At 39.5% G+C, this 27,923-nt stretch overlaps 1 protein-coding gene across 3 annotated transcripts in view; it reads right to left on the reverse strand.

Moving 5' to 3' along the window:
- The window catches only part of tln2b (talin 2b), an 87,684-nt gene that overhangs the window by 43,373 nt on the left and 16,388 nt on the right, over positions 1–27,923 (reverse strand). For all 3 annotated transcript variants that reach the window (XM_074677031.1, XM_074677030.1, XM_074677029.1), the window contains exons 2-6: positions 5,967–6,139; positions 5,787–5,884; positions 5,473–5,602; positions 4,519–4,674; positions 3,913–4,055 (exon numbers count right to left, since the gene is read on the reverse strand). In XM_074677031.1, coding sequence (XP_074533132.1) covers positions 3,913–4,055; positions 4,519–4,674; positions 5,473–5,602; positions 5,787–5,884; positions 5,967–6,102 — 663 coding nt within the window. In that variant the 5' untranslated portion in view covers positions 6,103–6,139. The remainder of the gene's footprint in view (positions 1–3,912; positions 4,056–4,518; positions 4,675–5,472; positions 5,603–5,786; positions 5,885–5,966; positions 6,140–27,923) is intronic.

Consider the following 27,923-nt stretch of genomic DNA (forward strand, 5'->3'; position numbering starts at 1 on the left):
ATGTTTCTATTCTGTCAAAATGGCTTTGTAATTCATCCACTCACATACTCAGAATCTCTCATAGCTGATTTAGCAAATGATACAAGCACTGGTACTAGGACATATAAATAGCTTTAGTGTTGCATGAGTGGGAGCAAAGCACAAGACATCAAAAGCTGTGACACATACTCCCAGAGGCTGAAAACACTGAGGTCAAGCAGTCCACCACGGCCCAACAGAGCGCACTGAGTGTAACACAGCCTTAAAATAAATGCTGACAAAGGATCCAATTAACTAATCACCAGTGTTCAATATGGAGGGTTGTGTATAAATCAATAATTACAGGAACGTTCACAGCTCAATTAATTTAAATAGCTGAGATGATAAAGTTTCATTGTGGAGACAAGTCCCAAATATCACCATTTGTGAGAATTAATTATACTGTCAGCTCTGTAAGCTAAATGCAACCTTTGAACTTCTTTCTTGTCTATTTCTCTGAGATGCTGTTTTCCCATCAGGCAAAAATGCTTCACAAACACTTAAAAGGCTCAGGCTATTAAAAACCCTGCCTAACTAAGAAAAATAAAAATCAGTGTCAATGATTTTACAGTCCTTAGGACAGCTGGTCCCTGGCTGAATAGATGAAAAATAGATACAGAATACCTTGAAGACAAACTCTCTTTCTGTCACATTTTTTATGTTATTAATAGTTTATTTTTAGATTCAACACTCAGTTGAATAAACACACAGTGATGCTATTGCCATATTGGTTTATCCTGGTCTTAGCACAAATTCATGACATAGAGGGAGCGGCTGCGTAGTAAAAGAGATTACTCTGTTACTGGCAAAGCTTTCATTATGCTCTGTGAGTGTGTGTGTGTGTGTGTGTGTGTGTGTGTGTGTGTCTGTGTGTGTGTGTGTGTGTGTGTGTGTGTGTGTGTGTGTGTGTGTGTGTGTGTGTGTGTGTGTGTGTGTGTGTGTGTGTGGATGGGTGGGTAGGTTTGAAATCATGGAAGCTACAACTCATTGATAAACATTTGAGGTCATCCCAGATTGGCAGGGATGCTCTGTCAGAAAAAGGCCAGCAATAATGTCATCATCTGCAAAATCTGAAACCAATTACCCAACGCTGCTGAGTTTCTCAGAATTGCTGGAATTGTAAATGAAGAAGGATGTAAGAGAGGGAAATAAGGGCGTAACAAGCTGTGAGAAAAAAAAAAAACAAAAACGAAAAGACTGAAATAAAAGCCTGGGGTTCATTCCACTCTGTTAAAGATCCCTCTTCTGGCTCTCTTTGGCCTTTTTAAACACTGACAAATTAGCACCACGGCCATGCAAAGAGTCTCTGTGATCTGCCAGAGTAACAATCCTAGTGTTTGTCAGGGAGAGAACGAGGGAGAGATGGATGAGGAAAGGCTGTAAAAAAAAAAGAAAAGGCAAAAGGAGGTGGGGGCAGGGGGCGGGGTTGTTATTGTGAAAGGAAATATGAGTGTGTGTCGAGAGGAGAGCATGATGTGCACTGTGCTGTGATGTGTGCCAGGGTAACAGGGTGGGGATGTGTGCGATTATGTCAGAATGTGTAGGAGATGGAGAGGGAGTGGAGACAGGCGAGCTGGAAGGGAAGGAAACAGAGGGTGAAAAAAAAAGAGATAAAAACAAGAATAGACAGATAGAAGGGAGGAGAGCAGCTGAGAGGGTGGGTGGCTGGATGTCTTTTATGAACATATTCAGGAACTCCCAAAGCATCAGCAGCAGCAGCAGAGAAACCAGCGCCGAACAACTATACATATTTCAGACTGGTATATATATATATCTCTGCTAGTGCTGTTTCTGCACAGCTTTTGTGTGGGAAGACATGCAACATTCATGTTAGCAACGTATCAATACCCTGACTATTTGCCATGCCAAGTGTGTGTTCGGAAACTCCACACACCCCCTGTTTGAGTTAAGGTGTCAGTGGGGAGCTAGAGGGGCTCATTTAAATGTAGTGATGTGTGCAGCAACCAACCCTGACTAGTGCCGTACCAGACTCAGCTGACCCCCCCTCAGGGAACTCTCTGCTGCCAGCAGGGCTCCTTTGGTTTACAAAACTGTTAGAGAAAGCCCTGCTGAGCAGAAACCCTGACATGCTCAGTAAGAGAATCAGATAGAGACTGACTAAACACACTCAGTGCCTCATCCAGGTGATACTAAACCAAGAAAAGTTATAATAATAAGTCAACAAACCTGCTAGTGTTTTTGAATGGACTGACCCAGAAAAATTGGTGGAAAAAGCTGGGTATCCAAATTTTTCACCGCTAATAGCAAAATTACAGAATACTCTGACAGTTTTGTATTCACAGTCTGCAAAATGAAAACTGCAGAGTTAAAAACATAAAAATCCCTGATCTTGCTGATCAGCCGATTTATTATAAATAAATTTACTAGAAAAGGATACTATCATTTGCAAACAATACCACAAAATGTATGGTTTTCTAATCATACAGAACAAGCACTGCATAAACTGAAGTTTAAGCAAGTTTTTATGTCTTATTCTAAGTCCAGAAAAATGTCTGATTTCAAGATAAAGGTAAAGGTAAAAAGATTTGCTTGTGACATTTCTTGAAATATGAACATCTCAGTACTAGAAATTAAATAAGAACTTTTTTTTTATCCAACTGGTAGATATTTTTCCTCTTTCAAGCAATCAAGCAATTTTAATATGTTGAAACAAGATGTTTTTCTGGGTGTCTGAGATATAAATCAAACATAAATTCTTACTTAGATTTTAGTTTCTGAACAAAAGTCTAATAACAGTGTGATGTCAGAAAGCTGGACTAGCATAGTCTACCCCCACAATGTTCTCAACTATCCTTAAAAATACTCTCAATAACATCTGGCCATATTAAAGTTAAAGCCTTGCAAATGGATGGATAAACAACAACAATACAAGCTAGCATGAAGAGGAAATGTGTTCATAATAGACAGATTCATAAAACCACAAAACACAAACATAATTCATTCATAATTCCTCATCTTCAAATTTACTCAGAATCGCATGACCTTATTTTAAGAGAAATTGCTTTTTTTGTTGTTGTTACAATAAAAAAAAACTAACTTAGAAAAGCTCTAAGAGAACACGGACCTCTGCCAAGCATATTGTGATTGTCAAACATTTTATTCTGACTTTAATGTTATACTTCCTGCTACAATTTGGTGTTAGTTCCAGATTTGTACAATAATTTGATACCTGACCATGTTGAAAATGATGATGACCCAGTACATATTTCATATTGTGGATCTTAGTATCCAGAATGTTGCCAGGAACTGGATTGTACTTTTACATCCGTCAGAAATGATGGTGACCTTGTCTTGTATTCTTTTGCAAAGCAATCTAATCTTTTATCATGGAGTTACATACACATATGGTGAAACCAGCCCGACCTCACAATGATAAAGAATCCTTAAAAAAAATCCTGGATCCAGACGGTGATTTGGATCTCCTCCAAATTGTAATCAGTTTTTCCTTATCTCATATTGAACATCTCCTGAAAACTTCATCAAAAGATTGATACTTTTTGAGTAATGTTGTTCACAGGAAAAAACAAACAGTGACACGGACTATTAACACTTTTTACAATTATAATGAAATATTACTTCCTTTCTTAGATTTATTATGTTAGACGGTAAAGAGTAAGTAACCTCCTAGAATCATAAGGCAGTCTGTTCAGCACGTCTAAGACAGACTGTATGTAAGCTGCAATGTACAAAATAATCAGTAAACCAAATATTCTTTTTCCTCTTTAGAAAAAATAAAAAACCCGTAAACAACAACACACTCCTTACAAAAACTGCAAAGTAAGACAGCAAGATAGTATGAGAGTACAGAAGGTCATCGCCCTTCTGCTTATTGCTGCACAAGCACAAAGGTGTGTTTGTGTATATCTGGTGTACCTGAACATAGAGGAGGTTTAGCTGGACAGGGTCCCTCGAGTCCACATTCTGGTCTGAATAGAAGAACTTTCTTCTGAGCAGTAGAGTCTCGCTTTCCTCCACCCCCTGCTCTCTGAAGGTCCTGCTGTGGTCGAGCCAGTTCACTGTCCAATCAATACACACACACCGTGTTATCACATGCAGCCAAATGAATAGACTTTCACTTTGAAAAGATGGTGGCAGAAGTAGACACTGATGGTGAGATTGACCAGTGACTGAACCTTCTTGCAGATAGATCAACTTGGACAATAATCTAACAAATTAATCACAGAGGAGGCAAAAACCCAACAGGTTTTCAACACGTCATCTGAGAGGGAAAAAAGGTTTGTAACCAAAGCTGCAGGGAACTTACATTCACACGTTTCTAAATTAAATTGGTATCCTTAGGGTTAAAGATAACAGTGCTAATTCCATTAAACTGATATTTCCTTGCAGTAAATTAAGCTTTAGTGATACACTTCCTCATGATGAAGTTGAGTAAGACGTATCAATGAAGAAACAAGAAAAGAGCATAAAGTTATCAAGAACTTAACTACATTCCTGGAGGTTTGTCAAGCTCAGACTCACAGTCATCATCTGTGTGTAGTTTGGCTTTGAGCTTTTCCATCTTCCTCTCATCTCGCAGGAGCAGTGTTCTGTCTTTTTTCAGCGTTCCCATCCCATCCTCCTTTTTTTCTTCCGTCACCTCTTGAATGAGTGAGTATTCTTCATAGTTGGTGATTCCTGAAAAGGAAAGAAGTTAGCCAGGGAACTCTCCAGAGGAGGAGAGACCTCACACCAGCACAATGACTTACAGCCGAGATAGAGAAATTCTTTCTGCAATTCTCTCGCACTCCCTTTTTATCTCTTTCACTCGGCTTTGAAGCAGGAGTCGAGCAACGCTGGAGAGGAGCCAGCAAACAAAAATGGCAGAAGAGGAGGGGAAGAAGCCAAGCAGAAAAGAGCTACTCCAAACAAACATTTTCCAATAAATTTATCTGCCAGGCACACATCCCTCTTCTCCTCACCCAATTGAGCTTGATAGTGGTCCATTATAATTGAAATGTACCGCTTAGGGAACACGTCTGTGACAGGAGAGGCATTAGGAAGAACTCTTTAGTGTTTATCCCAAACAAGCTTGTTTGAGCTTGATAAATCATGCCCAGTGTGCTCTACACAAAAAGATTAGGACTTTATCAAGCTTACATTAATTCTCCATGTGCTTTACAGACACAGGATTTAATAGAAGAGAGGAACACAGTAACATAGTGAAGCTCAGTATGAAGTCAAGTGGCATGACTCTCACTAAAAATAACACTGAGGTTGAATAATTAAAGCCTTGGACAACCATCTTGACGAGTTTCATCTTCTATTTCATCTGATTCACTTATTCAAGCACTCGAACACATTGAGGTTGTGTTGAGATACAGGCAATAATAGAGCAGACATGAATAAGGCCAGGCAAAGCCAAAAAATAGCAAATAGGAGAAAAAATATGGATACAGGAAGTTTCACCAAATGAAAAGGTTGGACTAATCATACCTATTCTGCTGCATATAGTGACAAGCAGCTCCCCGACTGTTTTCGAGTCATCCACCATGATGGTTTTCACAGCACCGTCCAGCATTTTGATCTTTTGTGGCCTTTGCTTCTTCTTATACTCCAAGATATCCTGCAAAAACAAGAGAAGAAGAGCAGTGACATCTACAACCAGCTGAACAGTCAAGGACAGAAAACCACCCAACAAGCAGGGAGGCAAAAACTATCTCAGGACCCACTCTAAAATGTAAATCACTTAAAAAGATGATAAGCCACAGTGACAGCTCTCCACCCCACACTACATGACTTAATCTTACTCCGTTTCGCAGCATGTAGTAATCCAGGGTTCTTCCCGACTCCAGCCAGATTCCTTTCCGGGGGTCGTCGTCAGACAGGAAGAGGCCGTAATCTGACGCTGGAACAAAAACACAGCATGCAAATGTAGCTTTCTATGGATTTCCATGTTGTGAGTTGCCTTTACTGAGTCATCCACCAACCTTGTCCTGTCTGGGCCTCTGGGACTCGCTCTCTGATGATTCTGCATGCATCGTACACAGGCGTGGAGGGCTCAAACTGCATCGTCTTCACTACATTGCACTGACGTACGCAGATCTTGAGCGACAAAGCTACCATCTTGGTGGGTAGTGTAACGGCCTCACGACCTACGCACCTGGAAAACATGAAAAAAGAAACGTATTCAGTTTGGAGTAAGACTAGTTGAGTTTGAGAGTGACAACAAAGTGTCAAGGGCAGAAAGGCTTAGAAAAAGTCTTCCTGTTTATTTCTTTCTGGACATTTCTATCTGTAGAATTGGACACCAAGGCCAGCAGCTACTGGCTTTTCTTTCAATCCAGATGTGACAGGGTTAACTGTACCAACATCCCCTGCCTGACTGCAGTGTGTGTAGCATTAGCTGAACCAAGGCAAAAGACAACCTCTCAGCAGAAAAAAAAGAAATAAGTGCAAATCCCTCTAATCATCAGGAATAACAGGAGCTGAGTCAAAACACAGAAAATGACATTCCAGCTCTGTATCATTATCCGCTCATCCCCTGACTTGCTCTCTCCCCTAGAAGCAGGCTTCACTGTGAAATAAATCAGTGGGTGTTTCTTTTTTCCTTTGTCACATGCTGCAATTAGAGCGAATCAATCCAGGTATTCTGGGCCGAGTACGTGCAAGAAGAGGAGAGAAACTGCACTGAGTTTCTCCCCTTCCTTGACCTTGACTTGAATGGTAGGAGAGCTGAACGTGATGAACTGGGGCATGGGTATATCTATATCCTTGTGGCTTATGCCTCTTACTTTACAACATCAAAGATAAAAATATAATGATGGCGTTGTCTGAAGAAGAGTTTATGACAGTTAAAAGACTTCTAAATCATTTCTTCAGTGGGTGCACTATCGGACCAATACTACAGAGAGATTAAAAACTTTCTGTTGAAATAATGAATTTTCGGGGCGCTGGTTTTGGCAAAAAGTTACAAAGGTGGTCTGAAAAGTTCATAGCCTGACTAAGAAGGAGTTATGCTATACTGAGGAAACTTGGCATGCTTTGGATTCAACATTTTCTGATGCTAACTGCATGGTTTGTTTTCAGATTGACTGACGCTGATTAACTGTTTGAGTACTTTGAAAAGTAGAACCAGAGACATTTTGTGAATATGGATAAAATTTGGCACCGTTGTGTTATTAAATATCTGCAGAAAAAGGGGTCAACATTCATGCTGACATGGTTGCTACATTAGGAGATGATGCTCCAGCTTTATTAACTGTGAAAAAGTGGGCAGCTGAAATCATGAGGGGTAGGGAGCGCCTTGAAGATGACCCAAGGTCCAGACGTTCTGCCACAGCAACAACCCAAGAAAAACATTAACTGTGTTAAAAATAAAGTTTCATCACTATGGCATAACTCCTTCCTAGTCAGGCTATAAACTTTTCTGCCCACCTTTGTAAGTTTCAAGCCTTAGGTATAGTGACTAGCAAGCAGGCCACTTGGGTTTGAGTTCAACCTGTGGCTCACTTCTTGTACGCCAGTCCCCACTCAATCCACTGTTTATCCTCTCTGGATAAAGACATAAAAGCCCAAATACTTTAGAAAAAAGTAGTCCCGCCAATCAGAAAGCAATGTGGGTAGGACATTAAATAAGATCAAGGCTTAGGGGCAGCGGTGTAGCCCAATGGTCTTGGTTTCGTGGGTGGCTAATATCAAATCTAACCTGTGACCCATTTGCCATATGTCACTCCTCACTTTTGCCTTGCTTCCTGCTCTATGCAGTGTCCTGTCCTCTCTAAGTAAAGGCTCAAAAAGCCTGAAACAAATACCCTTAAAAAAGGACAAGCTTAAGTAGTACATTTTCAACTAATTACTTTTTATCTGTGATCAGTAAAATAAAACAATGATACTCGTAATCAGAACACAGAAAGTCAGCCCTGGTAATAGGTTAACTCCTGTTCACTAGTATGAAGTAAAACAGGTATTTACAAGAGCAAAAGTGTCCAAAACACAAAGATCTTTAGAGTCATATCACTGTACCAATTTTTTTTTAGTACTTTAGCACAAAAAAACTCAATTATAACCATAGAAGTTTTTAATTTATTTTCATAAAGTTTTTGTTTTTGTTTTGTAGTTTGCTGCTTTGATGCATTATCTTTCCGGGTGTATCACAATCCAAATTCTACTTTAAAACATGAGGAATTTTGCTGTTTCCTCCCACAGCCGGATGAAAAGGCAAAAGTTCAAACTGTCACACTGACACGATTCAGATCTGAGCCACACTTGGAGACAAAGAGATTTTTTGTGCCTAGGATCCACCGCTCATCCACAGGCCCTCTTTTGAACCAGAGCAGAGAAAATCTAAATTCTCTATAATGATGGAGTTGTGAATGAGCCCTCCTGTGACTGCGTGTCTGTCATGGCCATGTGTTCCCCTCCAATCCCCCACTCTCCTCACTGTAGTTTTTCATTGCAAAAGTAAGGAAGAGCAGCACAAAGAGAAAAAGGAGGTAATGGCGCTGCATGAGCTCTCCTGAATGCAGTCTTGTCAAGGAGCCCCATTGAGTTTTTGTGGAGCAGTTCTTGTGCAGATACTCTCTTGTAGAGAAGCAGCTTGAGACACCAGATTGACAACATGGCAGGCAAAACATGGGCACACATGCAGGCTCACAATAACCACACACACACACACACACACACACACACACACGCACACAGACAAAATACATCAATTGTTTGGATTCTGATGAGTGTCTCCAACATTTCCTCAGACAGGTCTATCCCTAGCAAAGACAACAGGTACTTGCAAAAGATAAGTGAAGGCCTGTTGATGTTAGAGTCACTTAAGTATTCGTTGTGGGGAACATCAGTCACTTCAGAGTGTAAGTACAGCAGAGACCACATGATGAAACCCAGGAGGATAATGATAATCCCTGGGCTTTAAGTAGTGTGAGAGCACATTTTTCATCAGGATCCTCATGCAAACACTTAAATGCAGTAAACTCTTCAGTAGCTCTGCTCTCAAACATAGACTAATCCACCTCTGAGTGAGAAGTAATGAGGTATAGCATGCTTGTGTGACTATCTACTGAATCTTATGTGTTGTTCTTGGGTCACTAGGTAGGCTTAAAATGTAATTTTAAAACAGTTTCCCCTGATCATGATCAGCAAACATCCCTGGTTTGAATTAAACTTAAATATTAGGAGATGAAATTGGCCAAAGAGCAGCTTGCTTGGGAGTCTAAACATGGACAATTCAATAGAGACCAGAGAAAGGAGGAGCCATCTGGAGAGGACAGAGCTCTGATGATTGACTGCGATACCAGCAGCAGCTCAGAGCCTGAGAGGAAGAACTGCCACGGTTACTGCACCAGCCTGTCACACAACAACCAGGAGGCAACTCGACAGGAAACTTGCACCATCTTGGTCGGAGCCTGAGCAGTTTGTTTGGATCAGTCTTCCAAAGATTTTAGCAGAAAAACAAACATGAAGCAGAGTGACCCTTGAGCAATAGGTGGTGTGAATGAAGACGAATAACATCCTTTCAAGAAAGCAATGGCACAAAGCTGCTCCAGCTCTGTTGAAATTGGATTATTAACGCAAGAGTTTGTGTAAAAGTAGAAGAAATGATCGTTTTTAAAGGACATACTGTGTCAAGGTCAGCTGGAGCCACAGTCATGAGAGAATACAAGCTCTTCATGGCTGCTTTGAAACTGCTCATCACACAAAAATCAAATGACACTGAACCATTTTCACATCTGCCTCTTTTTTTCTGATGCCATGCCCATGCAGGCTAGGAAGCTCAAATTATGTTATAACACCAAACCACTGTGTTCCTGGCTGTCAGAAGAGATAGACAGATCAAGTGGGACAATTAACAGCAAACTGAAATAATCAGCATCAGCCAATTCCTGCTGTCGCGAGGCTAATGTCACTATTGTCTTTTTAAAATGAAAGCAGCATTTCCAGTGCTGATTGACAGTATTTCAAATTTAAAACAGCTGCTGGCTGTTATGATGTATAGAATAGTAAAGTTTATTATTGCTTTACTGCTGACATGCATATAAGCAATGATATTCAAATCCACAGCATAACTCAAATATTCTACCTTTGTCAACAATTAAACTGAAATCCAAAAAGTGATTGGCTAGGAATACACAAGGGTGGCCAAAATTATTAGAACACTTGACATATTTAAGAAGCTTCAGTTGTTTTTTTGAATTGACCATTAAAATACAAATAAATGAAATATATATCAAGTCATCATTTGGTCATGATGCCCATAAATTGAGCCATCATGAGGAGATTTAGGTCATTGGCCGGCCCCCTCAAATCCAAACTGCCACCACATCCAGCACACTTGGTTGAGTTGTAAAATAAACTGGACAGATCTATTTTACGTTTAAAGGCTTTGGCTTGGGTTGCAGAAGGTATGGCACAATACTGTCAAAGTCCTCAGGAAATATACTGACACTATGAAAGAAAAATGTGCTTCTGTAATTGCAGCAAAAATTGGACGAACCAAATATTAAAGTTAAAAGTAAATTAAAACAGAAGGACTCACTTCATCTGATAATTTTAATGCTATGAGCAACCATCTGCTTGTTTCAAGATCAGGTTTCGGAGGAAAAAAAAAAGGCCAATAATTTCATATCCGTCAGATGTTCCAACAATCTGGGCCACCAAAATTATGTTTCAAGACTTGACTGTTCACTTCTTTTCATATCAGATAATTACCTGTTTTTTTCTTTGAATGACCACGGTCAACTGGCAGAAATCACTGAAATCTCATGGAAATATTTTACTGAGCTAAACTTACCTCATTTACTAAGAGAAATATTTATTCAAGCTCAGCTGTTTCATTTTTTTGCTTACTAACTTAATGGAAGTATTTCATGAAATGAAAAATATGATACCACTACCACAACCCTTAGCCAACCTGATTTGGAGCAATCAGCTCCAGCATCAGCTGTTGAAACACTGATCATCTGTTGATGACTGTTGAGGCTCATATCCTTGGGATTTTTGTGAGTATTTCTAAGTTCAACATTTACAAGTAGGCCCACACTTTAGTCATTTACCAGGAGACTGAAGGCTTGTTTCAGTTCAGGCGTCATGTCTGTTTCTCAACTGACCAAAAGTCAGCTTGAGTCAACGTTTCCAGAACGAGGGCCTCCGTTGTTTGACTTTAGGAACCAATGTTTGATACCACTGAGACAATTTCTATGTTTTATACCAAACAACTTTTAATTTACTTAGCAGCTGATGCATTGTTTGCTAGGATCTGCTTGCTAGCATTAGCTACTGGCTAAGTAAGCTAACAGTTTATCAGATATTTTGTTGTGTTTCAAAATCTGATCAGAATTATTTTCTCTAAGCTTTCATGATGAGTTGCTCATTTCCAAAGAATAGGTATTACCAAAAGATATGCTAAGTTGAAAGGACTTTCAACCTGGAATACGTTAGCATTGCATTGTGACAGTATTTTAGCTTCTCACCTTGAGAAAATGTCATACTGAAAAATGCAACTTATGTCATGAATATGACAAATTACTGAAATACTGATTACTGAAGTGTGTTGCCCACACTATTCAAAACACTTACCATGGGATTGAGACAAATTGTAAATGACATAATCGTTTGATTATTGTTATTTAGTATAATTTATAGTTATATTCTAAAGCCATTACTTATTTATTACTCCAGAAAAGCCAAATATTTATTGATGTTTAGGGCAAACTGAGGACAAAAAACTCCATCAATGAATATATTTATATTAAAAAACATAAGCTCAATTAACACACACACACACACACACACACACACACACACACACACACACACACACACACACACACACACACACACACACACACACACACACACACACATTTTACAGAGTTCTTTCTGTAAGGACCAAGTCTTTACAATTCCCACACACACTGCACTTTCAAGGTCAGCCAATTAAACTGCGAGATAGGGGGAGAAACAGTAATGATTTTCTGGTAAACAAGCTGCTTACTGCTTTGGCTGCAATTTCAAAAGGAAAGAAAAATGTAGAGGCAGATGCAAACACCTTTTGTCTTCCTTAAACAAACAGCAGTACTTAACACTGAGTATAAAATATCCATGCTGGGATAAAGGGCAGATTAGTATTATGACTCCAAAGCAAGCACACCTGTGTAAAGAATGACATTTAGATTTTAACAAGCTGGGATGCAATTCAGAATAACCTAAAAGCTCAAAAGTAATAGCCCGTTAAGCCACAGGAAAACACTGTGGCTGCAGCCTTCACTAACCTCACAAATATACTGAATTGGCATTTAATATAGCATATTATCTCGAGCCTGGTGGACAATTACTGTTGTTTAATTTCAGCATGTAGTATGTCAGTGGCATTGAATGGAAGGCTGGCGGTAATACCACAGTCAGCAGTTCTCAGGACTGTTGAGAACAGCAGGATTAAAGCATGTGTGCATTGAGGAAATGCTAATTGGCTAAACTGCTTCACACCACACCTCCTTTTTCCTCTCCTCTTTTACATCCCTACACTGACACTCTGAGCACGGCATCAGCCTTTTATCCCAGCCTGAATGAAAGCAAGGTCAGTCTCCTGCAGGACCAAAGCGTGTCTCTGGAGACCACTAGGTTTTCCTGGAACACACACACACACACACACACACACACACACACACACACACACACACACACACACACACATAGTCCGATGGGGGTTTCACATTACAGCAAACAAGGGAATTTGTTATGATCACTTTGGATCTAAATCCATTTAAGCCCCTCCAAAATAAGGACTAAATGCATGAGGGACATATGTCAAGGTCAGGTGTATTATCTTCAAACAATGTGAAAGCTGTTTCTATCTATAATGATTGCTCATCTATCTTAAAGCGTTTTATATCTTAAAGTTAAATAAAAAACAGCACAGAGTGCTTCAACAGAGCACATAAACCAATCACCATAACTACACCTTGTTATAGTATACAAGAAACATTTGATTTATCATTACATATTTTCAACATCCCAAGGGTGTCATCTAAGAAGCATCTATGGCCACAGAGACGTCATGCTGTCAGATTACCTTTACTTTCACTGTATAGAAACTTAACCACTCATGCTGCTTTGCAACCCATCTCAACCCCAGCTCCTCCTGCATCTGTTTTTACTTGTGTCATATATGTACTGTCACTAAAGCTCACTTTGTTGTTTTCCAAGGGGGTCTTTGCTGCTTCTCTCCCTGCCTTGGCTCATCATGCACATATACACACGAAAGAGAAGGGAGGTTGTGCTCTTGCCACCTCAGGCTTTGGCATTCCATGTAGGCACATGGAAGGGCAGGGAGCTGCCAGAACTGAGCCATACCAACAGATGAGAGTGGTCCTAACTGAACTAGATATTTTCATCAAATGTCATACCAACCGGCAGTGGTTCAGCCCTTAGGGCCTTAGTTCAGTGATCAGAGGGTTGGCAGTTGATTCTGTGCATAGTGCTGTTAGTGCATGTGTGTGTATATATAGCATGATTCAGAGTGTAAAACACAGAAATTCCCCTATGTGGATTAAGTATGTACCTTAATCTTAACCTGGACTTGAGTACTGGCTGATATTGAGAACAGCTATACTAGCTAGATGTATGATGGAAATGCATAAATCATAATAATCACTCGTGACAATTTGCTAGCTTTCACTATCCTAGTAGCACATCGTTGTTTGTCATATTCACCACATAATTTATCTCAAACCATTTGGTTTTATGAGGTTTCAGTTGAGCATATTACTCATTGATATCTCACGCCACATTTAAGTACTATCACACACAAGGAATCTTCAGTAAAGCTTATGCTATGTATGTGGGTTATACTGCTTTGAAATAAATGATTTAGGGTGTTAAATAAATCATCACAATTGTCCATTTCCTTTGATCCTATGCACCTTATTCTGTTTTAGTTTTATCAAGATGTCCTTGTGCTCATTTCCTTTAAAAGAGCTCCCGCTGAATCTGGAGTCTACCTGAATATAATTCAAATAATTAATAAGTCAAAGGCTTTCACCTCTGCCATTATAACTTCCTCCATTCGTTTCATAAATTAATTAGACCTTGCTTCAGCAGAACGCAGCCATCACCGGACATTGTAGTGAGCAGAACTGACCTTTGCTATTTTGAGTTCAGCAGGCTAACTATGAACAAGCCTCATATTATAAACGGCTTGCACTGTATTATTTCACTTAATAGAGTGTGTTAGACAAGCAGTGGTTGTGGATCCAGATAAAACAAAAAGGCATCAAACCCATGCTGTGAATACAGAGCCGCTCACAGCTTCACTGACCTTTTCTTATTTTAGCAGCATTTTGAAATGAACCTCACTGCTCTGACCCACTCTTGGGGCTATAGGCTGTGCTTCCAGGCTACACACTCTGCTGGGAAGCTGTTCTGAGGGTATGGGTACTGACAGAAATTATGAATCTTGCCCTTGTCACAGGGAGGGAGAGAGCAGTTTCTCTTACACTAAAAATATCCCGTGAAGAAGAACGTCCTCCAGCAGCAGTGCTTCAAAAGAATAACTGCAGAGGCAGTGCACAATACATTTCTTGCTATTCATAAAATGCACTGGGTTTCTCAAATAACTATACATAGAGCAGTAGATTAAGAGACATTCTGTTAATAGTAAAATTGCAAATCTTGAGGATCAGACAGCAGATCAGAGTATACAGAGGCACAATAAAAGTGGGTACATGGACGCAAAGATTGAGATATCACTGATTTAGATTGTCAAACAGTCACAAAGTCAATTTACTGCATCCTACAAATATGTTGCCTCCCTCATCCCTGATTTCAGGACGTGAAGAATGGGCTGCCTAATAAATGAAGACAGAAAGAGCTACTAGAGGAGGAGACATCCACACAGCAGCTGCAGTCAGTCAACCAATGAGCTTGTCTTTCAGTCAGCCGCTCTACAGACTGTGGGGTTGACCCAGCGTCTGAGGCAGACCATCAGTGTGGGAGTGGTTAGTGTTCGCCCAGACAGATGTTACCAAAACATTTTTATTTTATTACATACCCTGATGGATGCAGATCAGCCTAATACAACAAAGCACACAGCCCATGATGATTTCATTATCATTATTAACCACATTTCTAACCGTAAATCTCTTTGAGAGCATGAACAGTATGCCGCCTCTCTGGTCCACTAGCCTACATCTGGTTTTTGACTGATAACTACTCCAGACCAAGGTGATGTAATGATATGAAACAGGGCCCATGTTTGGAGTCAAAAGTTCAGTGTTTTGAATGTACAAGTAATTTGGATTCAAAGATGTGTTGGCTTGAAAATGAAGATGCATCAGACACTAAAAAACAAAACAAAACCGAAGTGTAATTACCTTCTCTTTTTGCAGAAGAAGTAGCGCCCACAAATTGAACTTATCTTGATTGACATGTCTTTCCACAAACTTACTCATGTGTTTCATATCACAGAAACCTTTTCAGTAAATTTCTACAGTATTAATGTATTTAGAAGCTTCACAGGTGCTGCAACCACTTAGTCCACCGGTTTGCTTATTATGTGTTGTTCACTGCAGACCATATGGCCCATATGGACGGTTTGATCTCAACATACTTGGATTTACATTCCACCAAAAGAATTTTTTTCCCATCATTACCTCCAGAATACTCTCTCTGAACAGCAGAAATGCAACAGATTTCAAATTCCTGTTACATAATAAACACTTCACATTTGATAAAGAGCCTGCATATAGTGAGTCCAATACAAAAGGCAAAAGGGCACCTTAGCATCTGTCCACTAAAGCAGAACCAGCACTCCTAAACTAAACTTAAACTAAAATCTCAGAGGACAAGTTCTTAATTCAATACTGTTGGGGCTATTAAATATAGATTTTTGTGCGGTTTAAATATCATTTAGGTTAATGCTCACAGTGAATCCTGTCTCACAATTTCAACACTGGCTGCAAGCAGTGCATTTGACCATTAAAAGTTCCATCAGTGACGCTTCAGGGACCAGGATCCCCTGGCAAGGGTTTTTGAATGACAGCAGGCACAACTGGCTGTTGTTCACTACGTCTTTGTCAAACAAAAGGACAGCTTCATCTGAACCGTACAGCCCCCTGACCAGTCTGAGTGAGTGATGAAGGGTTTGGACACTTGGCACACTTGAAATGATTTATCCAGCCTCTTTTCAAGTACATTCTGTAGCCCACAAGAAGATAAAAACAACCTGATGATAGCACAGTTTGACTGGCATCTGAGATGCAATTACTTAAGTGTATTTAGTACAATTAGTGATATAGCTGGTTACCATTAATCATCTGAGAGTGTATGATGAGATGTGGATCGTGAACATTCAGCTGTACTTACTAAGGTTTACTCTGTTTAAGAGGGTTTTAGTTACTTATTTTAATGAAACAAACAGGTCTTAAAAACAAGAGCACATTTATACATTGATGTCATTATAAAAACAGATAAAGGGCAGTAATGATAGTACATTTTAAGAACATCAGCATGCTGGTCATAATTACGCTAATATGCAACAAACCTAACCAGGGATGAATAGAATGGTCACCCAAGGGATTTAATGTTGTCACCCTCACTAATTGCTCATGAAGGTAAAGCTTTTTATAGGCTGTCTGGTTAAATTGGTGGACCACAAAAATTACAACCACAGGACAGATGTGGGTGTTAACCTGAAAGGAGGACTGAAGGTTGGTGGTACCAGCTCTGCTTGTGTTAACCACACTCAGCAAACCAATTTGATATTTGTGTCATGACCACTAGGGATAGGTACCTTATACATTTGAAACGATACGGTACCAATGCCTGGTACCTGGCAATTGGTACCGGTACTCCATGGTACCAATTGCCAGGTACTGTTTTGTGTTGATGTCGTAAAAATATCAATATGTTTAACAATGAAATACATTTTTTCAATTCAACATATTTATTATTCAATGTATAACCTTGCAACGCTGTGTTTATGTCCACCATGGAAAATCACCTACTTGTCCACTCTCTCACGTCACAAGAATGCATTTAGGTACCTAAACATGGTATTTTTTGGTTTTACCAAAAGATACCATGGCTCCGATAAAAGTACCTAATTAGGTACCCATCCCTAATGACCACTGACATTTATGTACGCATTTTGACCTAATGGAGCTTGGGGTGGTAGAAAAAAAATTGATGCATCGAAGTATGAGGACTTTTTGTTTTATGACTTTAAATCAGGGATATTTTCTTCAAAAATCTCTCTTTTTTTTCAATTTAAGTCCTTCATTTTAGTTTAAGCTTGGTTGGAAAAAAACTTGAGATGTCAGATCCCTGTACATTTTTCTGGGGGAAATATGGCTTCTGATATAGTCTGTAGACATTATCATCATTCAACTTTTCCACATGGTCTGGTGTTAAAAAAAGCAAACTAATAAATGCAAAAATCAGAAATATCAAAAAATTTAAATCGAATAGCACCCAAAAAATTGTAAAAGAATTAAATTGGGCATACTGCCACAGGCCTATTAGTAGCCCTACATATCAGTATATCATAACCATTACCTGAGTAAACCTGATCACTTAAACTGGATAATCACAAAGTCTTCTGTGCTACTCAGTGTAACAAAAATCCTTTTTAACCTCTCATCCACTAAATTTTTCATATATTTAAAGACTGGGTGATTATCACTTTGTTCTTTTGTGTGCGCAAAAAATATGTGTGGAGAGCTGCAGCTTCCACAACCAGCATGCAAATCAGCGTGAAACTTTTGATAAAAAACAAGACTGCAAATAAATCCTTATATACTTCTAAGTGCTCGCTTTTTTTCAAGCTGGATTAAATTAAACAACACACCTAAAAAGAAAATATGTCACTGTTTTGGAGCTTAAAAGTTCAACACAGTCTAAACCCAAAGATTTCTTCAGCTATGCAGCTCAAACCAACAGGGAGCCCACATGTCACAAAATGATAGCGGGGCTACAGAATGTGCAAGCAATAAAGAAAAAGGAAATGAATCTCATCAAATGAAGACAAACAGGAACAGTGAGATTAAGGGGTATCAAGAAAAGGCTCTACAGATGTGACAGTAATTAGTGGAAGAATATGCAAGAACAAGGCAGTCTGCTCATGAAATCATTGCATCACAATTACCAAAGGTCACAATTAAGATGCTAACCTCGCTTCGAGGATCTCAAAGTCAATCTGTCTCCCCACACCTTTCAACAAAATCAAAACTGATGCAGCCTCTTCAGCAGAGCTTTATAAAACATGAAAAATCTCACCGCTGGATGAAGACATCACTTGGGAGTTGATGCCTGCAGACTATACTAAAAGCAAATACAACCCGGTAAAGGGTGAGCATAATGTGGGAGTATAGTTTGCATGTGTGTGCTGTTACTCCCCCAAACAGGCTTCAGGCTTGATGTTTAAAATGATATTCTCACACCTCTGTCTCCAATCATCAGTATTTATTCTGTCTGGTGCGTCATCGCCTAAAAACCAGAGCGATACCAATCTCCAGTCTATGTTGCTTCCTCTGTACTGAGTCTCTCCCCATTGCCTTGTGCTGACTACCACTTGCATGCTGATTACAGTATCAGGAGCAGTGGAATGGAACATACACTGGCTTCTCTCCAAAAGTGTGAGACACAGATGGGGGACCATATCAGCGTTTCATATCCTCTAGCATGCTGTAAAGGAAGACACCCTGACACACGAAGGCTGTTGTGGCTCTTCAAGCAAAACCAAACATTAAGCTAAGAACAACAGGAGTGCACATAGAAGTGTAATTGTGAAGGTTGGAGAAAAATATGGCTTAATGTTTGCCTTTGAAAAAAAATAAACACAAACAAAATCTTGATGAAAAAAATGAGAAAACTGTAGTATTTTTGAAGAGCATGGTGACATTGGGGATTCTGCACACTGAAAGGGACAAGCTGAGCAACTAATGACAGATTAGCAGACTGAGCAGTTTGAGGCTGTGAAATACTCAAATTTAGCACTAATTCTTAACTTTATGGATATTTCAAAGTGGTATGCAACATAAAAATTTAAATGGATTTAACCCTCCACTTCCTCCTCTGTCACCTCATATTAGTCAGCAGTCTCTCCCACCAAAGTGAACGTCGTCACCCCTTGTCAGTTCACTCAGCTTGTTTTTCCCTGATTTAGTGGTAAAAAAAATTTCAACATAGTGATCGCTTTTGCTATCATTTTATTAATAAGAGAAACATAGACAATCTATAATTGTTTTAAATGACATAAGTACAACCTTGGATTATAGGAAATGCTGTGCAACTGTCTGATGATCTCTTCACAGGTTTTGACACAATTATTCATTCAATGCTTTACAAACAAAAGCTAGAAAATGCTGATGACTAAGTCAAGCGCTATCTCATTGGCAGACAGCAGTGGGGACCCCTAGGAGCTATAAAATCAGAATTTGTTGAGACTACAGATGGTGATCCACAAGGTTCTGCCCTTGGTCCTGTTGTTTTCACTCTTTATGATACTGTCTGCTGTTTCAAATTGTAAAATCCATCTATATGCTGATGATGCAATTTTGTATTGCCCTGCTACTGATGTAAGGTCTGTTGTACTAGTAAGCTATAAAAAAAGATCAGCTTTTTCTAAAGGAATATATTTTTCCTTTCCTCTGCACTTTAGACCCTGGTTGAGGCAACTTTTTTGTCAGTGCTAGATTATAGAGACAGTTCGTGCAGGCATTCTTTAGCATAACTCTGAAAAGTATTTGATGTAATTTTCATTCCACACTCAGATTCATCACTGCATCCTGTACCAGAGAGTTGGATGGTCCCTTCTCTCTATGAGGTATGATTTGTGCATGTATTTGTTTATTTATAGAGCACTTATAGGGAGGATGTCTCCTCATTTCCACTCCGCTAATCTGGTCCTCTGGAGCACATCTGACCAGGTCTAAGACTGGCTTACACTCTAGGGTTCAAGAGCTCATTCTGAGTGTGGAAGATCTGCTTTTGCATGCTTTAGATTGCAAAGATTGATCTTGTTTTTATTCCATATCCATATTACTATATATCTTAGATTCCCCCCCCTTTTTATTACATCTTCATTTGTTTTATTCATAAAGATACTATGTATAGTATTAAAAAAGTTACCACTTAATGCATTGCAGCAAAATTAGCATTAAGCTAATTTGCATCTGCAGTCCCTTGACAGGTCACAATGAAAACATCACATTGTTATCAGACACTGTTAACATGGTACCCATCATTATCACATTATTAACATCTTTGAAACCACTTTTTCACAAGAGGAGAGGTGTGGGGTTTTTTTTTAGTAAAGTTTTCATTAAGTTAGTTAAAACGGAGGATGTGCACTAATAAACTTAGACACTGAATAAAGGCAACACTAACATTTTTTTTTAATCCAAACTATATCAAAGTAACATCCTCAACACTAAAAGTGATTCAAACCATGCTGCTGTACAAGAGGTGGTTCAGGAGGAGGCCGTGTTGTTGGCCCATTGTTTCCAGATCAGTGACTCTGCCCACAGTTGTCATGGCGGCCGCTGTACCCACCTTGTCCTGGACATATAAGGCTGGACAGCAGCAGCAGCCACTCTGCCCCAGGTCAGACCACTTCCAGGGTCATCTGCACTAAGGGCTCACTCACTCAGCTGAGATTTCAGCAAAAGTCAGCTTTTGAATGCCAAGCAGACAAGGTCGGAGAGAGATTCCTGACATTGTTAAAGGCTGCTTTATCTGTGTACATGAATACACAAAGAGGTCTCTTAGCTCTACTGTGACAAGTACACGGAAAGGTTGAGTGGAAAAATGGAGGTTGAGGGAGTTGGCTTTGATAGAGTGTCTAAAAAATGAAGAACAAAAAAAAAACTCAGTGTGAAAGTGTCACTTCTGGGCTTTGTTGAAGGATCTGTACAGAAACATAATGTACCATTCTAAGTGGGGACCTGTGCTGTGAAAATGAAGAAATGTCTGTGGTGTACTGGTGTATTGATCCTCACAGTGTAGCGAAGACGATGTACCTGGAGAAAAACAGGCACAGTTTGTACAGAGGAGGCATTTAAGCAAGAACCTCCCGGCTCCACTCAATTATCCAAATGATGAAAGATCAGGTCAACATCTTGAGTGGACGACAAAAGTAGAAAACAAACCGTGCAGGGCCAAAGCAAACGAAAATCTCCATTATTCAGTTGACATGGGAATACATTCCAAGCACAGTATCACTGCAAACCTGTTTGCAGCTTTGTTTTTCCTCTCAGCGCCTACTAAAAGTGCTGGAGAATTAAATGTTTGAGTTGGCTTAAGAAGAGGTATACAAGACTTTTCCCGCAGACAAACACTGTGCAGAAAGTTCTTGAAGTGGGGGCTGTGTGCAGGAGGGCAAGCCAACAAATTGGAAGTCTTTTCTGAGGAGAGTTTCAAAGACATATATGTGGCTTTAACAAGACAGGTTTTCTGGTATATCCTTCAGCAATGCCTCCGAGGTGAGGAGAGGTGCTACATGAAATAAAAGTATTTCTTTGGAGCATTCCTATCTTGCAAGACATATTCTTTAAGGAAAGAACACAGTCCTAGTATTACAAAAGAAAAATGACCTTTGAGACAGCAAATATTGAAAGAATATAAAAAAAAACTGGGCAAACATCACTATATTTAGAATTTGCCACAACGCACTCAGGAATACAAAAGTGTCATATTGACACATTTACACTAACAACTGCTTTTGTATCTGTTAACTACGCCCCTTGACTGGTTAAAACCTCTGAAACACACAAAATACACAGAAACATGATAATAAAGTGCAAAGTTCTTCCTTTGGCATTGACTTCTTACATTAGCTCCCCCTCTCTTTGCTCTATTTTCATCCTTAAACTGCCAAAGTGTTCCTGATTACAAGAAACTAAACATCTCTGGCTTAAATCCGCCTCACAAACATCTGGTCAACCAACCACCCACCCAAACTCAGCATGCATAACCTAAGCATATTGTGCAACAGGGTCAACCAACAACAAACATGTGGACTGCTTTAAATTTTTTCTGCACAAGCCTCCACTCCAGTTTAGACACCCCTGGATACTCCTCAACGTAAATGTGGACCTACACTGAGACAGAAAAGCCACATGATACAGAGTGGAGCATGTATGAGATACCGTCATGCTTCGTTTAAGACTCGCAGGCTCAGTATATTTCATGCTCCACATCTGCTGGTTACCATAGTAACTTGGTTTTGGGGCAATTCCCTGGTCAGGTGGCTTCTTTCAGCACCAATGGAAAGCAACATGGCTTGCAAAAAAAGAAGCCAACGAATGAAAAGCCCTGACATTCATTAGCGCATCTTCAAACGGTCACTGAGGCTTCTTCCCAAGCTGTCGCTGTTTTAGAGGCGAGCTGTCACTACTACAATAACCATCACCTAAGTGTGACTGAAACACTTACAGTGACTTGCACAAGTTTCTTGTCAGTAAAGATGCAAAAAAAACCCAAAAAAACTCAGCCTTCAAAGAATTCAGTGGATATCTTACAACTTCATTTGCAAACTCAAACCAAGGCAAAAGCAAGAATGTCTTGTGCAAAATAGACACTATTATTACTGCTGAATCACAGCTTTTGTGACTCAGCATAATATAAGCTGCAACCCCAAAACCAAGAGAAACAAACACAGAACTCTTCCATCATGCTACAGTTGTAAATACAGTCACTTCTCTGTGCAATTTACCATGCTCCCTCTGTAGACGCATGAAGAGAAATGAAAAGAAAAGAATCACTCATCTGTTTTTCAGAAAGCAGGGTTTGCCATTATCTAGATGTGTTTGTGCGACCCCTTATAATAAATGGATCAGAAACTTCCAACAGAATGGCCGCATATTAAAGGGGATTCACAATTACAAACTGGTCATTATGACAGCATGGGTGCTGCTGAATACCCCAGTGTGGGTTTCATCCAAACAGACGCAGCGGGAGCCAATCATTAGGAACGGGCGTGTGCAGGGCTGGGTCTCGCTAGCTCATCCGGAGCCTGTGGGAGAGGTTCTCTGTCTCATTTGGGGAAGTCCAGAGGAAACGTGCTGTGGGCCAAGTGCTCCCCGGTTCCCTTCTTTTTAACCTGATTACTGTAATGGGCTTAGAGACTGTTGGATGCACAACATCTAATGTTGATGCAGATAAACACATTGCACTTACTCTCCCTGTGCACTCTCACTGGCAGCTGAATGCACAGCGCATCATCAGGCTCAGACCCAGCATAGCTTAGATGGCTCATTTGGCATGAAAATCGTTAATGTAATAGACGGGAACAGGAAATTGCAATTCTGTTCTAGGTAAAGCAGATTTAAGGGGCAGCTTGAAGAAACGTTGCCAAAGGAATGGTGCTAGCCAAATATCAAACTCATTGGTGCTTGAAACTAAGTGAAAATGTATACATGAGGAGCTCATATTTCTCTTTGAAGGAAATACTTCTGACCTTCAGACTTTGATTTGAGCAACAAACATTCTGCAGATAACTCTATTCATGATGTGCTCTTATAAACAAGCAGGGCATGCCTTAATGAAGGTCTGTTCACCTCTCTGGAATGTATTACACAGATTCTGACTCTGACTGCATACTTAGAGATGCTGCGGATATATCATTAGATCATGGGAGACTAGGAAGTAATTATTTTGGCTGTGCAATGTTGCTCTTGGGTCTATAATTTTTTGAGTTTTTTTTAAAAGATATCTTTGACCACCGTTCACCCATTATAGAATTTCCTTCAAAGAGAAATATGAGCTCTTCATGCATACATTCTCACTTAGTTTCGTGTGCCACTGAGTTTGATATTTGGCCATGTTATACACTGTCATTTTATATCTGTACAACACTTAACCAATAGTTGTCAAAGTAGACAATATACAATAAGATGATTTACTTTGATGCTTTTTAAAAAATATTTTTCCCAGTTGTTAAATTGTTTTACCCCTTTAAGTCATCAAAATGTAAGCAGCCTCTCATGTTTAGTTATGGGAAATGAAGGAAACCGTTACCTCAACACACAAGTACAATAGTTGCTGGATTCTAAATGATGGGTTCAGGAAATAACATGTGCATTCAATATTTCTTAATGGATGTAACAATAATGTGTACTTTTTAAAAAAAGCTTTTTGTGGTCTTTTATTGAGGGACATGAGTGAGAGAGAAAGAGAGACCCACTGAGCTAAATCAGCACCTCTTTAGAGTATACCTTTAACTATATAACACATATTTTCCCTGCTGAAGTCAGTACAGGTACTGAAATAGAGAGGGTTGACAATTCCTGAAGCATCCATGGACATGAAGCCAAGCCAACATGAGAGTGACTCTGCCAGACAGGATGTGATGAGTTTGGCATTGTTGTTGCTTACTCCTTTCTGCAGGTGCATCTCTAAATTCTAATTATATGAGTGACTTCGGCATATCCAGATTTTGGCTAAACAGCCAGGGTACGTCTGAACTGTAATAAACAGATTCTCTACATTTTCACAAAGAAGAGGACACAACTAAATGGGTAATTCCAGATAAAGAATTTTGATTGTTATTGCAAATTTATATTAAATGCCCAATAGTCTTAACATTCAAGTATCAAAGCACACAAAGAAACACTGGATAAAAATGCACATATTTAAATGCAATGCTCAAGCAGAAACATACATTCACTCCACAAGGAAAGTACAAAGGCTGGTTGTTAAAAGCATCGCAAGTCATTTTTGAGGTATGCATATCATCTACATCTTTTCAAAAAAGGTTCAAACAGTGGCATGTGAGGTGGGATCTATTCTTAATATTATTCATGCCTTTCATTCTGTTCAAACTCACATTTTAGCAACACTGTCCACTTCTCGAACCAAGTGGCCCTTGTATCAAGGCTTTTACACAACCCGATCAACAAATACAAAGTTTCAACAATCTCCTGAGAACCTGAGTGAAGTATTAAAATGGTCAAGTGATCAAAATACTTCACAGAGGTTAATTTCCTCTATGCAGTTCCAGTTTAATTAAGTCTGTAACTGTAGCTGTCAAAGACGGCATTTGTTGAAGGACAAGATGAATGTAAAAACAGTTCTGTTTTGTAATCCACAGAAAATGTGAGAGTATAGTGTCCTTGAGAAAAACATTTTCATGGCTTATACTGTGCTGATTTAAAATCCATTAAACTATGACACCCAGTCAGTCTTAATATGAGTGGTGTAAAGACACACATGATGGTTGCTTTACATCCTGGAAGGTCTAGCAGGTTTTGATGTAGTTTGGTTCAGTTTAACGAGAATTGTATCTACAAATCTTTAGTTGTAGCAGGGTATGCTTCATCTTTGAATCAGATTATTCTCTGTTTTGACAGTTCTACCCTTTTTTAAAATAAAATAACTGTGGTGAAACAAAACACCATCCTTTCCAGGGTTTTGTGCATTCAGTTTTGCCTGATGACAACAGAAAAAAACATCATGGCTGATTTCAATGTGTAAAACAGCAGAGAAGTTTGAAGTGAAGATATCCAACCATTGAAATCTAGACTTTACATTGGGTAACCTAGACATGTCAACCTACATATGCTGTTAAATTATAAAACATGTTCTCACACCACAGTGTCCCCTTATTTCATCAAGCTTCTATCCTGAAGGCATATGCAGTATATTCTCTATGTAATTCAAAGACCTGAATAAATCCTGAAATGTAACTTACAATTGTCTCACGGTCACTTCTTCATTATGTCAAGACCATTACAGAGCAGCTTGAAGCCTCACTCTGTACATACCAGTTAGCTCTCTCTAACTAATGCTATTCAGCCAGAGAAATTGAATTCAGAGAGAGACAGTCTTATCACGTCTGTCTGTGACCCAAATTTGAACCTATTTGACTTTGTACGTGCTTCAGAGAGGACGAAGATCACACAGGCAAAACAACATGACATTTAAAGAACATACAGCAACTCTACCATTAGTCATGCAAGCCACTTGGCTCAAAGGATGGGTAGAGTCTGATCAGCTCTATGCTTCACACTGGAATATCAAAACAATATTTTAACCACTCACTACACAGCTTTTTAAAATCTGTGGTCTCAACATGATGAATCGCAACTCTTTTTGTGATCCCTTGACTTTAATCTAAGGCTGCTATTTAAGACTGTTAGAACAGTGCATGAGGCCAACCTGAGATGCATAAACAAGAAGAGGCTTTTTGATGGTCTGTGCTTCTGGATAATTAATTTGAAAGCTAATGAGCTAGTGGCCTATGCACAGAGGTAGCTTGCCACAATTTTATTTATCTGACTAAACAAAACACAAGTGCACACAATGCGACTCACCTTAAAGTGATACTCCAGGATGGAACAAGTTGGGTCCTATCACAAGGTTAAGGGCAGAAAATACCCCTACAGCAGTGATTTTGTGTGGCAGTAGCCCAGAGCGCTCGCACCAAAGACCCCTCCCTTGGTGCGAGCGCCCTGGACTTCTGCTGCACAAAAACACTGCTGTAGGAGTAATTTCTGCCCTAAACCTTGTGATAGGACCCAACTTGTTCCATCCCGGAGTATCACTTTTAAGAGGTCACAAGGTGAAGAATTATATTTATACTTGCCCCTCAACTGGTGTCTCCACCCACAACTTAGGGGTGGTGTTTATCATTTGGAATGAGGTAAAACTATGTTGGAGATATACTCTGATGAGGAAGATGTGGAGATCTGATGTTTACATGTATCTGAAAGTTATTTACAACATTTCTGCTTAAATTATGTTAGCTGCAGTAATCTACAATGCAATACCGCCACTTTCTAATAATTAAAGGGTTAGATAAACATGTGATAAAGACCTTCACACATTTCTCCATGTAAGGTTGAGGAGCATGTGACACACACTATAACCATCTGTTTTGAAAAAGCCAGTCTCCAGCTGGTCCGAAACCTTCTCTGGTTCTTAATTCATACAGCATTTTGACTAAAACGTGGAAAGGGTGTTTTATTTAGGCAACAGGGTACAGTCATAAATGATTGAAAATGGATATGTATCACCTTTGAGTCAAATTGCAGGCACGTTTGTGTTGTAACTGTTTAAAGTAACACTGTGACCAGGTTTTACCCTAAATGTTAAATACAGGTTCTTCAGACTCCTAGTGTATTACATTCTTTTGGACAATCCAGGATAAATTCTCTGTATTTTGACAAAATAAACCATTCAATCAACTGTTTTCATTCAGCTGCACAAAACCATCTGGCTCAGTCGTTGAACTTTTAGCCCCATGTTCTGAACAGCTAGTGCAAAGGTCCAAACACTTGAGATAACTGACTCTGACTTTGATGTTTAGCACCACAAAAGTCTCTTTCATAGCATATTCTCATCATCTGCTCCTGATTTCTGGCTACGGCAACTTAATAGCTCACTCAGCTGAACAGATTTTCCCACCACACAAGCAGAACACAAACTTTACACTCTCATGATATCATTTCATACAGTGTGACAACACAGTGTAACAGCATGATGGATGGCTTAATGTCATCGTGTGGTTGATCGTCACTGTAGGAACATCGGAGGTCATTCTTAGAGTGCTTTAATGCTGATTGCTGTCACTTTTGACTGACCTCACTAGTGTTAAGCTCAGCGATTTGCTGTGAAGTTTCACGGTTTCAGAGATTCACTAATTGCCTCGATGAAATTAACAACCATAAGACACAACTCATTAACGCTGACAGTGACTTTTAATGAGATAAGAGGGACACTGAGGCAGCTGATGACTTGAACGCTTATTGTTTCTGCTTTTTATTGTAATCAGTGAACAAAAGACCAACAAACTGCATGTTACCAGCCTATTTTAATTGACAGCTTTATGCATTTTATCATAAACAGATAATATGACAGCTGACATCAGAAAATGGAAATCATCTGCTACAGAAAGTGGGTTGAGCTGTGGGTTTGATTTCAAAGACAAGACCAGGTGA

The sequence above is a fragment of the Halichoeres trimaculatus genome, unplaced genomic scaffold (genome assembly GCF_033239565.1).
Source record: "Halichoeres trimaculatus isolate MK-OKI-2021-1 unplaced genomic scaffold, fHalTri1.1 fHalTri1_scaffold_10, whole genome shotgun sequence".
In the NCBI taxonomy this organism is placed as follows: Eukaryota; Metazoa; Chordata; class Actinopteri; order Labriformes; family Labridae; genus Halichoeres; species Halichoeres trimaculatus.